A 14,013-nucleotide genomic window follows, 5' to 3' on the forward strand; every position below is an offset into this window, starting at 1 on the left:
AATTGTACATTTATTTAAATTTTAGGATTGCATATCAATTTTCATATAGTCAATATATATCCATTCATATTAACCTCTTGGTGGGAAAATCGCAAAAAAAAAAAAAAACATCTCTTTAAAATAAATTCAAAGTTCAAAAGATTAGAAAACTTTCCAAATGTTTCGGAACGAAAGCATAATTGAAACTTATTCCAAAATTAGGAGAAAATATATATGTGTGTGTGTATATATATATATGACCAAACGTAAGTAGGTTTGTACATACAAGGAAGTGCTTTGGGATACGTTCATCTTCAATATACTTCTTTGCTTTTGCTCTTATCATTTCTACAGCACCAGAGGGAAACTTTGCACAAATGAAAAAAAAATCAATAAATTTATTTGGTACATCGTTTGTATCAATAGTCCTATCATTCTGAGTTTAGTTTGACATTTAAGAGCAATGCTTAGATTCATTGTAGACTACACTCAATCGTTCTCGTGTAGCCACTCCAATCACATTGTAAAACAGACAAAAAAATTTATAAAAAAAGTAAACAATTGTGGGACCGAACGATAGTGTTACTTAATTAATAGATTTATTTTCTTGTGTGAGAGAATAAAACTTAATTACTATGAATTCAATATTGAAAATATTAATCACTATAGCTTAATCTCACATGATTTTAATATTATTTTATCGAACATTATTGTAACCTACACTTTTAAATTAAGAAATTGAAATTAACTGAACAATAATTTAAATCATATTACAAAGTGATTAATTTTTTAAAAAACAAAATTGGAGCCAAATTTTAGATTCTTTCACCCGTGTCTATAATTGATAGAATTTGAAAATATCTATATTTGAAAATGTTCCCTAAGAGATTTTAAACAATAAAAATTAAATTTAAGCGAAAAAAAAAGTTTCATGTCAACTATATATATATATTTGGAAAATTAAATATTTGAGAGTAAGACAAAAATTTTGTCAAAAATATATGTAGAATTATAACATTATTGTTATACTAAAAGCTATATTCTAAAACTATACATTAATTAATCTTATTTATTTAGCTTTAATTCTTGTATTAAGCAAATCTCAATATAACTCCGTCAATAAGCACTAACTAAATTTAAGAATAAATCTCTCAAATTCTTTTATCGTTTAATGTATTTCTTAGTTTCTCAAATTCTCTATATAATAATGTTCATATTAAACGCACGACTTGAAAAAAGTCGAAGATTTAAAAGATATAAGATTACGTCATTATATGACAACATAAAACTTCAAATCACAAAGTTTTGATAAATCTATATTATCATTCTCGTGGCCAATAAATGGTTTTTCATATAAATCATAGGAAAGTGAAATAATTAAATTTATAAGGGAGAGAAGAGTAGTAGAGTTGTTGTTATATTGTCTCTGCCTTTAATTACAAAGGAAAAGCAAATTAACTAAAACCTTCAAACTTGGGTTTGTGATGATGTGAAAGTTGTGGACCCTTTGATGTCTATGTATTTGATCCAAAAGAAAAACTTTGTTCAATGTGACTAACTAAAAGATATCCAACCAATTGAAGTATGTTTGAATGGATAATTTTTTAATCTTTCATTTTCAGTTCTTATGGTCAAATTATATTTACTGACTAATCAAATTAAGTTCAATTCAAAATATAAGTAACACACCATATTGTACTAAAATACACACCTTTCATATTAGAAATGACAGTGGAAGAAAGAAAATAAAGAAAAATAAGTGTTTTATATTTTTTTGTTGGAGAAAGTCTTTGTTAATAATTAATATTATTATGTATTCTGACTTTGTTAATAATTAAAAGCCAAAGGAAATTGATATGAAACATTCTTGAACATCATCATGAAGGATTATACAAAGATATTGTGATTAATAATAATATTATGATTCTTATTAGGTTCTCTATTGAGTGTTTAATTTGGCATGAAGAATTTGATATGATTATTATCAAAATCTAAGCCTTTAAGTTTTGTCAAACAATCATTTCTTAGGTTACTATCCATTTTAAATTCGATCTCTTTTATACTAAAAAAAAATTTCAATCAAATTATTTCAAAAAAGTTTGTTCACGAGAAGTGTTAGTTGCAGTAATATTGTTTTATTAACATGTAATTACCACTTATTTCATGTTAATTTGATTTTGATGACAATTTAATTTTATAACAATAAAATTTTTAAATTTACCGATAAAAATGAGAATTTGAAAGATTGAGAAAGAAAATTTCTAAAATTAATTACTATTATATATAACTAATAATTTAATTTTCAGTATGTATTTCCACAATAATATAAGTTTTTTTTTTGTTTGCACATTTACATTTATGGCAATGATTTAATTTGAGAATTTGACTTAGAAATATATTGTTGTATGCTAAGACAATCATATATGGCCAAAATGCAATCCTTTTCATCATGTGTGGTCTTAAACAAGTAGAGATAATAATTTCAAGTGTCTTTTTCAAAGATTATTTCATATTTAATAAACTAATAATCAACTTTTATTTTAAAATTTCTATCTAAATTCACATTAAATAAATAAACAAGAGATAGTTAATATAATAATTGGCATAGATTATATTAAAATAAACGAGGTTTAATATAACTTTTTTTTTATCTTTCACATTCATCGACCCATTCCAATATTTTGTATAGAGATGATATATACGTCATTATGGTGTGCCTTTACCACAAATGCTCTTATGCTTATGTCAAGAAGTTTGTGTGTTGATAAATAGAGAAATTTGAGTATTATTAGAATGAGTTTATCTTCTTTGAAACGATCATGATGACGTACGTATTTATATAGATTAGGGTTTAGCGAAGTAACTTTATAGGATTAACTCTTCATCTCACGACCTAGTCAAAATGATTGCCCTGTTTCGTGTATAGATAGAGTCAGCCTCCACCTTGATCAAGCACGAGCACCTTCCCCTAGGACCAATTTTTGTCGGGAATACACTAAGTCATTCCTCATTATATTAGTTTAATTAATTATTTTGCTAGGTGGCCTTAGTTTTGACTAAGATCACACATGTTGATTTTTAAGGTATATATATTGATCCGAACTAACCCTCTTACTCCATTATCGGTCTAGGTTACTATTTTTGACTCAAGACCTTGTTATATCTTTTATATTTTTGTTTACTTCTATCGTCTCTCTTTTACGTATGTCGATTATATCATTTGGTTCTCAATCATTTATCACAACGACTATTATTATAAGTATAAATTACTCAAATAACAATACACATTGTCTCACTTTGTCACTTTCTCAGAATTAAACTATAATTAGAAAAAGAATATACATCTCCAAAATTCTATTTGTTTAAACACAAATTAATAATGTGAAATAATTAGTTTATAGGCAAAATTAGGGTCTTATCTTGTCCCAATATGGTTAGTTATAGACAACAACAATAATCAATCCCACCTGTCACATTAATAGAATTAATCAAGCTTATGTAGGTCCCTTTTTCTCTAAACAAAATAATAATAATAATAATAATAAAAGGTGTCCATTTCTTTCTTAAATTTAAAATTTGACAAAAGTAATAATAACTATTAATAATATTATTTTTTATTTTATTAAAAAAAATAGCAAAACAGTATCATTTCTTCCATAGGGCTTAAATCATGGCCAGAAGGGCAAACCTTTCTTTATTATCATTTTATGGAATGGGTTCTAATACATGCTCTCTATATATATCAATGGAGAAGATCTTTCAAGAAAGATTAGACGTAGACTAAGAGAATCTAAATCCAACGATAAAATTTATGTAAGTTGAGCTATCATAAGTAAGTTGTATATATAGAGAGGATCCGTTCAAACTTTATGATATAATTATATTAAATTTATCTTCACATAATATTGCATAAGAATATCGTAGTCTAAAAGTTCATAATATGTTCAAATCTTTGTACTTGCTCATTGGGTAGATGAATTAACTTTAGTACAATTTATTTTAACCATGCAATGTAAAGTATTATTGATTAGGACTTATATATCTGTGTTGGGGGAAGAAATGGAATTTAATAGCATGACATAAAGCATAGAAATTAAAAGATAATTAGAATAAACAAAAAAAAAAAAAAAAATGAAGTAGAAAGAGAGAGAGAGGGGGAGAGGAATAAGATCAAAGGAGAATCTCACCCAAACAAATAAATGAAATAAAAATGAGAATACAAACAAATACAAAGGTGGCTATGAAAAAAGGAAGAAGTTGAATAATATTAGAGTAATTGGTAGTCCATTTGTTGGCATTTGCAAACATTGTAATAAGACAGAAATATATGCCTCATTCTTCCATTTGGGATCATTTACTTCCATCATATTAATTATATACTATTATATATATATATATATATATATTTACATATGATATGATATTATATGATTTAATATTTTACTTTATGATCTATGTATTGCTATACAGGTAACATACACCATTACCAATCTAAACTTCACATGTTACATTTTGATACTAATGATAACATAACAAACAAAAAGTTCATTTTCTTTACAATACATGTAGATATATAAGGACTATTCTAGTGGTTGTTATATAGACAACTTGAACTACTTAATATAAGACTTGAAGAATAATTCTTTTTTTTTTTTTAACCCTTGTACTTATATATATATATATATGAGAATACTTTTGTATTTAATTGAAAGTCAAGTGTTTAGCTTTTCATTTAATTGGTTCACTTACACTTAAAAAATCAATGTCTTGTTAGGATGAATAATGACATATTTTTAGGAGTTGTTTTTTAATAGTTTAAAATCATTTTATCATTTTAAAATTACTTAAAAAATATTACTCATTGTTCAAAATCATAATAATATGAAGTTTGTATTTAAAATTGAACATTGAAGTGATTTAATGACTTCAAAATGTTTATGATTTCATCAAAATTAAATAATGAAATAAAGTTAAAGGTTTGTTTTTCATTAACTATTAAATTTAAATTTACAATCCTTGATTATTTTAAATATTTTGAACATAATGAATTTGGGTCAAAAGTCAAAGGTGGGGGGTTAATTTTGCGTTTACTAATAATCAAAGTGAGAGTTTGTAAATTGGATAATTAGCCCAAGTTAATTATACGTAAAAACGGGTTGGTGGTCAGATTTACGGAATTAAACATATGATGGAGCAATGGGGACCGTCAGATCTGGCTTGGCCCACACTGCCCTAACGTGTATGATATGCAAACCCTTTATTACACAATTAATAATAGTAATAATAAAATTAGAAAAATGACGGCCGTTATTTTTACTCCGTTTTTTCACCTCTTCTTTCTAAATCCTAATCTCCACCCCCAGCGCGTGTCTTCCACTTCCTTTCTTTTCTTTTCTTTTTTAAAATGATATTTGATTGTTAATATTTGGATTATGCTCTATAGGATTCATACCTTCTGATATTTATAATTGTATGGTGAGACATTTTTGTATTTTCTAAATAGATAGTATCTTAAATTTTGTTATATTTTACTCATTTTTATAATAATTTCTCATATATATAAATGGTTAATGTTTATATGTATTGTTTTTATTCTAGATTAATATATAAAAGAAAATTTAAAAAAATAGCAAAATTCATCTCTCTCTACCTCTCGTTCCAAAATTTTACTATATTTTATAAATAATTTTATTTTTTTGTGTTATTCATGACAAGTTTTCTTAATTAATAAAAAATTAGTGAGAATTGTAAAAAATGGTTTTGTTCTAAATAGTTTGTGAAAATTTTCTATTTTCGAAAAAAAAAAATCTCTAATATATTGTACCTTAAGACAGCAAGGGAAAAGAAAAACAAAAGAGGAAAAGGAAGGACAATTGACCAAATCTTGAGTTATCTTAAGAATAAAATTTTAAAATTTATTAATTTTTCTTCATTGGAATTTCAAAATGAAAAGATTGATTATATATATATATATATAGTTAAACAATAAGATGTTGTTTTCATATTAAAAAAAGAAAACTAATGATTTTATCTCTACATATGGAATGGAGGTTGGAGGAGCTGTTTTACATTGTTGAATCTAAAATGAAAAAACAAAACTATATGACAACTAATGTAAACAACATACTTGACAATTGGTTATCAATTAATATTTCATGAATAATGAATAATTATAATATAAATTTAACAAATTTTGTTATTTACTTTTATTTCCACCAGAATTTTGATTTAAAAAAACTAATAGTATAAATTATTATACATACTGTTTTAAATGTTGTTGTAATAAAATAGAAAGTTGCAATTCGAAGTATACTTTTAGTTGTATGAAATTATTTGTAGTTAAAAGTGAACTTAGCTCGAGAGTAATTGATATAGCTCTTGAATCTATCATGTGTACTAAAAAAAATCATGTGTAAATAATAATTTTTATAAACCTTCAACATTAGAAAAAATGTTACCCAAAAAAACGAGGACAAAATTTCAACAAATATTATCTAAAATTGTTGTGAAATTTTAATTTTAATATTTATCAACAGTTAAGGATTAAAACATGAAAAATTAGAGGTTCACATCTATAACGAAAGTATTTTGTTGTAACTAAGTTAAAAATTATTAAAATTTTATGAATCAATTTGATCATCAACAACGATAATGACAATAAGTGGAGTTGTTTCTTCTTGGTTGAGCAACAAAGAGTGATATACCCTATTGCATTTCTTATTGAGAAAGGTTAGAGAATTATACCACGGTGCCAAATATAGTCGATAACTCGAACGTCTTTGTTTTTATAGTAATCTAAAAATGCATTGAAGTTGAGAGGGTTGGAGTTCCTGTAGACCTATGGTAAGTCCGTAGTTGTGAGCTCTACAATGAGTAAATTGCACGATTGGAAGAGCGCGTGGGGATGAGGAAAAGATGCATACGAAAGAAAGGGTTTTGTGTTTCTTCTTCATCTTCTTCCTTTGATTTCACTGCAACAGTTTATAAAAATTAAAAGAAAAAAGGAAAGAAAGGTTTACAAATGGTTTTCTCTGCCACTCTCAACTCTCCATTTTCTCTTCTTCCTTTTCCTTTCTAACTTTCGTGGGCCATTCATCCTCTTTCTCTCTCTACAAAACCTCCCTCTTCCCCCTTTTTCTCACTTCACCCATTTCTTTCTCTCTATCTCTCTCTCATGGCTTTTCACCGGCAAACCATTTTTGGTTTTCTCAAATACCACCATACAATACCACTATCCATCTCTTTTCTCTAATTCCTCCGACCCCTTTGGTTTTCTCTCTCTGAATCCACAATGGCTACTGCAATTTCTCTTTGCTCTGTTTTTCTTCTTCTTCTACTTGTGATTCAGTGGGTCAACTCGGAGCCGACTCAGGATAGACAAGCCCTTCTCGATTTCTTCTCTAAAACTCCTCACGCCAATCGGGTTCAATGGAATCTTTCTAATTCCGTCTGTAATTGGGTCGGCGTTGAGTGTGATTCAAGTAAGTCCTTTGTTTACTCTCTCCGTTTGCCTGGTGTTGGCCTTGTTGGATCGATTCCGGCTAATACAGTTGGGAAATTGACTCAGCTCCGAGTTCTCAGTCTCCGTTCCAACCGTCTCTCCGGCGAGATCCCATCGGATTTTTCCAATTTGGTAATGCTAAGGAATTTGTATCTTCAGGATAATGCTTTCTCCGGAGAGTTTCCGTCGAGCTTGATTCGGCTGACTCGGCTGACTCGGCTGGATTTGTCGTCGAATGAATTTTCCGGTCCGATTCCGGCTTCTGTTGACAATCTAACTCACTTGAGTGGGATTTTCTTACAGAACAATGGATTCTCCGGTTCACTCCCGAATATCTCCGCCCTTAACTTAACAAGCTTCAATGTCTCTAACAACAAACTCAACGGCTCGATTCCGAATTCCTTAGCGAAATTCCCCGCCTCTTCCTTCGCCGGAAACTTAGATCTCTGCGGCGGACCATTCCCACCTTGCAGCCCATTAACTCCTTCTCCATCTCCATCACAAATCCCCCCACCATCCAACAAAAAATCTAAAAAACTCTCCACGGCAGCAATTATCGGAATCGTAATCGGCGCCGTTTTCGCAGCTTTTCTCCTCCTCCTCATCCTAATCCTCTGCATTCGTCGCCGGTCCAACAAAACACAGACGAAATCACCAAAGCCACCAACGGCGGTGGGAACGGCAGCGAGATCTATTCCAGTAGCGGAAGCTGGAACATCGTCGTCGAAAGACGACATTACCGGAGGGTCAGTGGAGGCGACGGAAAGGAACAAGCTGGTGTTTTTCGAAGGTGGGATTTACAACTTTGATTTGGAGGATTTGTTGAGGGCTTCGGCGGAGGTATTGGGGAAAGGAAGCGTCGGAACGTCGTATAAGGCGGTGCTAGAAGAAGGGACGACGGTGGTGGTGAAACGGCTGAAGGATGTGGTGGTGACGAAAAAGGAATTTGAGAATCAAATGGAGATTTTGGGGAAAATTAAACATGAAAATGTGGTTCCACTAAGAGCTTTTTACTTCTCCAAAGATGAGAAATTGCTTGTTTATGATTATATCTCCACCGGAAGTTTGTCGGCCAGCCTTCACGGTCAGTACTCTGCTTCTCCTCTGTTTTCTTTTTCTTTTCTTTTTATTTTCATTTCAGTCCCTATGAGTGCTGTTTTTTTTTTCTTTCTATTTTGGTCCTTCTAATTTTAATTTTAATAATATATTATTAGTTTTCTTTTATTATTTTTTAAAAATAAAATATATAATTTTCAAAATATATCCATCCCTCCATCCAATCAACAAATATAACATAATCGAAAATAATTAGTATATATAGTAAAATTTAGATTAAGCCTAAAGAGTTCGTACAAACTCTATCTATTATATTAGGCATGAATTTTGTTATATTTACCATGGCTTAAAAATGATAACATAGAATTAACAATTAATTTTAAAAATACTAACCATTCCAATTATTCAAATAACCAAATTAAAAAAAAAAATAGTAATAAACCTAAAGTATAGGGACTGATAATGTAATCTTTTTGTTTTTTTAATAATAAAAACTTTTATGTTAATTATTTGATTCCAATGCTTGCATTGTTCCTTGAGAAAGTTAGTAACTATTGACCACATTGAACCTTTGGGATGTGACCCATATGGGTTTTAAGTATTTTTCTAGCAAATATATATATATATATTCAAAATTATTTTTACAAAAGAGATTAGATAGGATTGAGATTCAAACACTCATTGAAATATAGCATAAACAAGCCATATAGAATTTGATAGGTTTTGTTTATTTTATAAATAGTTTCTAAGCCAACCTTAAAAACCAACTATGATATTATGTCCACGATGGAGTATTCCTAACTTCATCCAATAATAATTCACTATAGGTATGTTTTTATGTTTCCTATTTATATTTTAAAAAGAAATTGTTTATGGAAATAGAGTAGGAACAAAATTCATTTATATTTATTTAACCATATGTTCCTTGATTTAATTTGCAAAAAAAGGAAAAAAGGACTTTAATTTAAAAGAAGAAGAAAAAAGGAATAATAGATAGAGAGAAGAAAAAGGAAAAGAGATGAGTGACAGCTCATGGGGTGGCTTTTTGTTCAAGAGTTCACATTATGAGCATGTAGTGATGGACAAAAAGTATTAACAAAAACTCTATACTTTATATTAAATTTTCCACATTAATTTGATATCTATGAGTAGTTTTCTATATGCATTTATTTATTTAAAAAGTGCACTTCCTTTAATTCCACTCTGTCTACTACAGAGACATTCTTTAGTTTTTGAGACATTCAGCTTTCTTTCATCTTTCATTTATTATTTGAACTCTACCCTCTCTATTTACCATTTTAACCCTCTCTATGATGAGATGACCCAAGAAAAAGAGGAGAAAAGATGGCTTGTGAATAAAGAAAGCTACAAAAAAGAGTCACTCACTGCAGTGTTGATTTTTTGTAGTTTAAAGTTGGTGACATATGTATGTTTATTTATTCATCTATTTTTCTTTTGAGATTTGCTTTAAACTTATAATTGAAGCCTTGGGTTGAGGCTTTTAACAAAGGTTCTCACTTTGCCTCTGCCCACTTCTGAAATAATGATAAATTGCTCAAAAGTCCCCACACCTCTTTTCCTATATCAAATTCTTAGGGAAATAAAATATGTCATTAAATTTCATTTCCACTCCTATGAATCCTATGCATACATCGTCTTAATGAAGAAGAAAATGACATTGGAAAAGTGGCTTCTAGTAAAGATCTGGCTTTCGGTTGCTTTGACTTAAGATGTTAACCCCATAATTCAAATCTCAACTTTATTCCTTAATTTCAATATTTCCCTAAATGAACTCTACCTTTAAACCTATTCATATTTGTTAGTCCTACTTTTGAATTATAAGTTCAACATTAGGAAACTCAAAAGTTTAGTTCATTTAGATAATCATTTAGGTTTTGTTTGAGAGATATTTTGTCATGTATAGAAAATAACCTCTCCTTTTTTTTTTTTTTCTTGTTTTGAATGGCTCTAAATCTAAACTAATTGTGTTTATATTGATTTTCAATGTCACAGGAAGCCGAGGCTCCGGGAGGACGCCGTTGGATTGGGATTCAAGAATGAGAATAGCACTAAGCGCCGGAAGAGGATTAGCCCATCTCCACCTCACCGGCAAGGTGGTTCACGGCAACATTAAATCCTCCAACATTCTTCTCCGTCCAGACCACGACGCCTGCATTTCCGATTTCGGTCTAAACCCACTTTTCGGCACCGCCACACCGCCGAATCGCGTCGCCGGCTACCGTGCACCGGAGGTCGTCGAAACCCGAAAGGTCACATTCAAATCCGACGTTTACAGCTACGGAGTTCTCCTCCTGGAACTCCTAACAGGAAAAGCCCCCAACCAACAATCCCTCGGTGAGGACGGAATCGACCTTCCACGGTGGGTTCAATCCGTCGTCCGGGAAGAATGGACGGCAGAGGTTTTCGACGCGGAGCTGATGCGGTTCCATAACATCGAAGAAGAGATGGTTCAGTTGCTGCAGATTGCAATGTCCTGTGTTTCGACGGTTCCCGATCAACGACCGGCGATGCCGGAAGTTGTACGGATGATCGAAGATATGAGTAGTCATAGAAGTGAGACGGATGATGGGTTGCGTCAGTCTTCCGATGAGCCTTCGAAAGGATCAGACGTGAATACGCCACCGGCGGAGTCTAGAACTCCACCGGGAGTGACGCCGTAGGAAGGGCAAAAAGGGAAAAGAGTTGTTAATTTTCTTTTGGGAGAGAAAGAAATATTGTGGGGGCCCTTCTTCAAAATTGGTGCATAAAAAAATGGGATTAAAAGTGCTTTTAGGGTTTGATTGAAGAGGGTAAAATGGTCAAAATCTTCCATTTGTATTTCTTCAAGTTTTACTATTATTATTATTTTGTTTATTTTTAGTTATGTAATGATTTTACAAAAATGGAGGAAAAAAAAAAAGAAATTTGTAGGAGTGATTTGGGGGAAAGTTTCATGTGGGATGAACATGGTGGTTGTATAAAACTTGGGAATTGACCTTGTGGTCATTTGAGGTTTTTATAATTACTTTTATTTTAATTTCTCCTTCTTATTATTTTCAATGTTTTTCTTTTTTCTTTCTTTTCATTCATATAAATCAATATAAACAAGAGTATTATTTTGAACGCACCTCACTTTTAAATTTCACTCATTTTCATGCTTCTCATTTTAAAGAAAAATAAAATTCACACTATACACTAACTTAACTATCGTATATTGACTTAATGGTAAAAATAGAAACAGTTACAATAACTAACTAAGAGATCTGGCAAAAATGACATAGTTTTCATGTTCATTGTTCTTATGACACACTTTTACTTTTTAAGTTAATTTAAAATTTAAAATATTTTTTAAAAAAAAAATCTAATTTTTGGTGCAAAACATTTATAAAAGCGTGATAATGTAGCTGAAAAATAATACATTAGACTATTAATTATAAACTATGAAAAATAAATAAATGTTTGAGTAATATTGTTAGTGGGTGTGTGATATTTATAAGGGATTGAGAATCTAAAGTAATTGGGTAGCTGCTAAAGTGGCAAAAGTGATAGTGATCAACTCAAATTCATTATTTATGCTAAAGTTTAATTAATGAAAATATTGTTTTATATGATATGATAATTAACAACATGCATGGATTGTTTGAATAATCTAATTAGTAATGATAAAAAAAAAAAAAAAAAAGCATATAGGTTTGTTTGAATCTTTCTTAATATTAAAAAGTAGTTGAGAAAAAAGCACTTAATTAAATTATCCTTATTTTTGGTGATGTTATCTTTCTGAAAATACATACATCTTACAATATTTTAAATGTGTTGGTAAAGACAAATGTTTAACTTTCAAACTTTTGGTTTAACTGAGGTCAATTTTTTTTCTTTAGGGCACTCAAGTTTTAACTTTGAGCATTATAATACAAGTCATTTTCTTTTATTCATTGATATTAATTCCTTGTTCACTAGTTCTAACGTGTCAAAAACTATAACAAAACTAAAAATACCAAGTTCAAGAAAATATATCGATATAACCTAAATAATTTATAGTACAAAATGCACAATACATATACTAGAAATTGAGTAACTTGCACTCTATGATTCTATCTCTATAAATTTAAATTCATAATAGACATGGTCGTACTTAATATCAGCGAACAATGCTTAACTTACCCAAAATACCCTTTTTCCACCTTTTACTTTTTTTTTTTTTTCTCGTAGGTAAGAGAGAAGCAATACTTTCATGTTTCTTACATGCAAGAGGTAGCAATGAGACCAAATAGCAAATGAGGACATTATTTGTACCCTAAAATTTGACTTTGGAAAAGATAAAATGTACTTTTACTTTCTTCTATCAAGTGGCACATGGGCATGTAACCCTAGCAACCTTCTTATATACCCTTATTTTCTTCTCTTCTATATATTCATGTTCAATCAAATTTAAACAATAAGTTATTTACATATATATGTCCACTTTAATATTCTTTATATTTATTTATTGATATATTTTAAAATCGACAAGAAAAATATACCAAAGAAATAAAAAAAAAACATAAACAAATAGAAAATCAACACATAATTAAATTTACATAGTTCACTAAACATGTGTAGTTACGTTCATTGAGAGAAACGAGAGAAATGAGAGTAAAAAATATCATATTATATATTATTTAAGAATAAAATTGTTAATAGCATAAATATGAAGACCACTAGATTTTAATCATTTGGACCCGAAATAACATAACCGAGATATTCTAGGATTTTTTAACCTATACTTTGAAATTTAGAATGATAATTCTCAAAAGCAATTGTTGTGACTATTTAATATGTCGTTTATCAAAAAGAACAAATATCAAACATTATCCCTAGCTAGTATATGCATCCTAAATAAACGTACAAATAATTGGATAGAAAAATATTAGATCACATCAATTATTCATATAAAACATTAGAAAAATACTGACATAATAAAACAAGAGGTAACCAATAGAAGATTACATATCTACATTTTCATTAAAATGATATAAAAATAACTCAACAGAGATATAATGCGTAAGAAAATATAAAGTACGAGACTCTTGAATCAGAATCTAGATGACTATTATTGATATTCAAAGAGTATAAAGTTAGAGTGATTAAGACTCCCTAGACTTACACTAAATATATCGATGTCTATTAAATTGATTTTTTTCATAAAAACGCTAAAAAGTAACCGTTACCAAAAACTAACTTAGGGTTTTGCTTACAATTCAACACTATTTGTTTTTAGAGAAAATGAAAAATAATTATCCATTATTTGGAGAAACTTGAAGGTGAGTGAAAAGCAAAAGTGGAATGACAGATCGCCACGTGGTGCGAAAATCATTTCCATGATTGGAGGCAGTGGACCGGTCGACAGCCTGGGTCTAGTTGGCTCACTTTTTCTCACCCCAAAGTGGTTGTGTGTGTCAGCCTTTGGCTCCCCCCACCGTGGACCACCCCATGCATCT

At 29.8% G+C, this 14,013-nt stretch overlaps 1 protein-coding gene across 1 annotated transcript; it reads left to right on the forward strand.

Annotated features, from left to right (window-relative positions):
- The first annotated feature begins 6,974 nt into the window (after positions 1–6,974).
- Positions 6,975–11,589, forward strand: LOC101205802 (probable inactive receptor kinase At2g26730). The gene is made up of 2 exons (XM_004139284.3): positions 6,975–8,564; positions 10,550–11,589. Exons 1-2 carry the CDS (start codon positions 7,271–7,273, stop codon positions 11,215–11,217), a joined length of 1,962 nt encoding a protein of 653 aa, XP_004139332.1. The 5' UTR covers positions 6,975–7,270; the 3' UTR covers positions 11,218–11,589.
- Positions 11,590–14,013: the final 2,424 nt, after the last annotated feature.

Source organism: Cucumis sativus, chromosome 2 (genome assembly GCF_000004075.3).
Source record: "Cucumis sativus cultivar 9930 chromosome 2, Cucumber_9930_V3, whole genome shotgun sequence".
Lineage (NCBI taxonomy): Eukaryota > Viridiplantae > Streptophyta > Magnoliopsida > Cucurbitales > Cucurbitaceae > Cucumis > Cucumis sativus.

Excerpts from the sequence above, each read along its gene's own strand:
- LOC101205802 (XM_004139284.3), top strand. The coding sequence starts at position 7,271 with ATGGCTACTGCAATTTCTCTTTGCTCTGTTTTTCTTCTTCTTCTACTT. Across the intron at positions 8,565-10,549 it reads TTTGTCGGCCAGCCTTCACG|GAAGCCGAGGCTCCGGGAGG; the intron begins GTCAGTACTCTG and ends TCAATGTCACAG.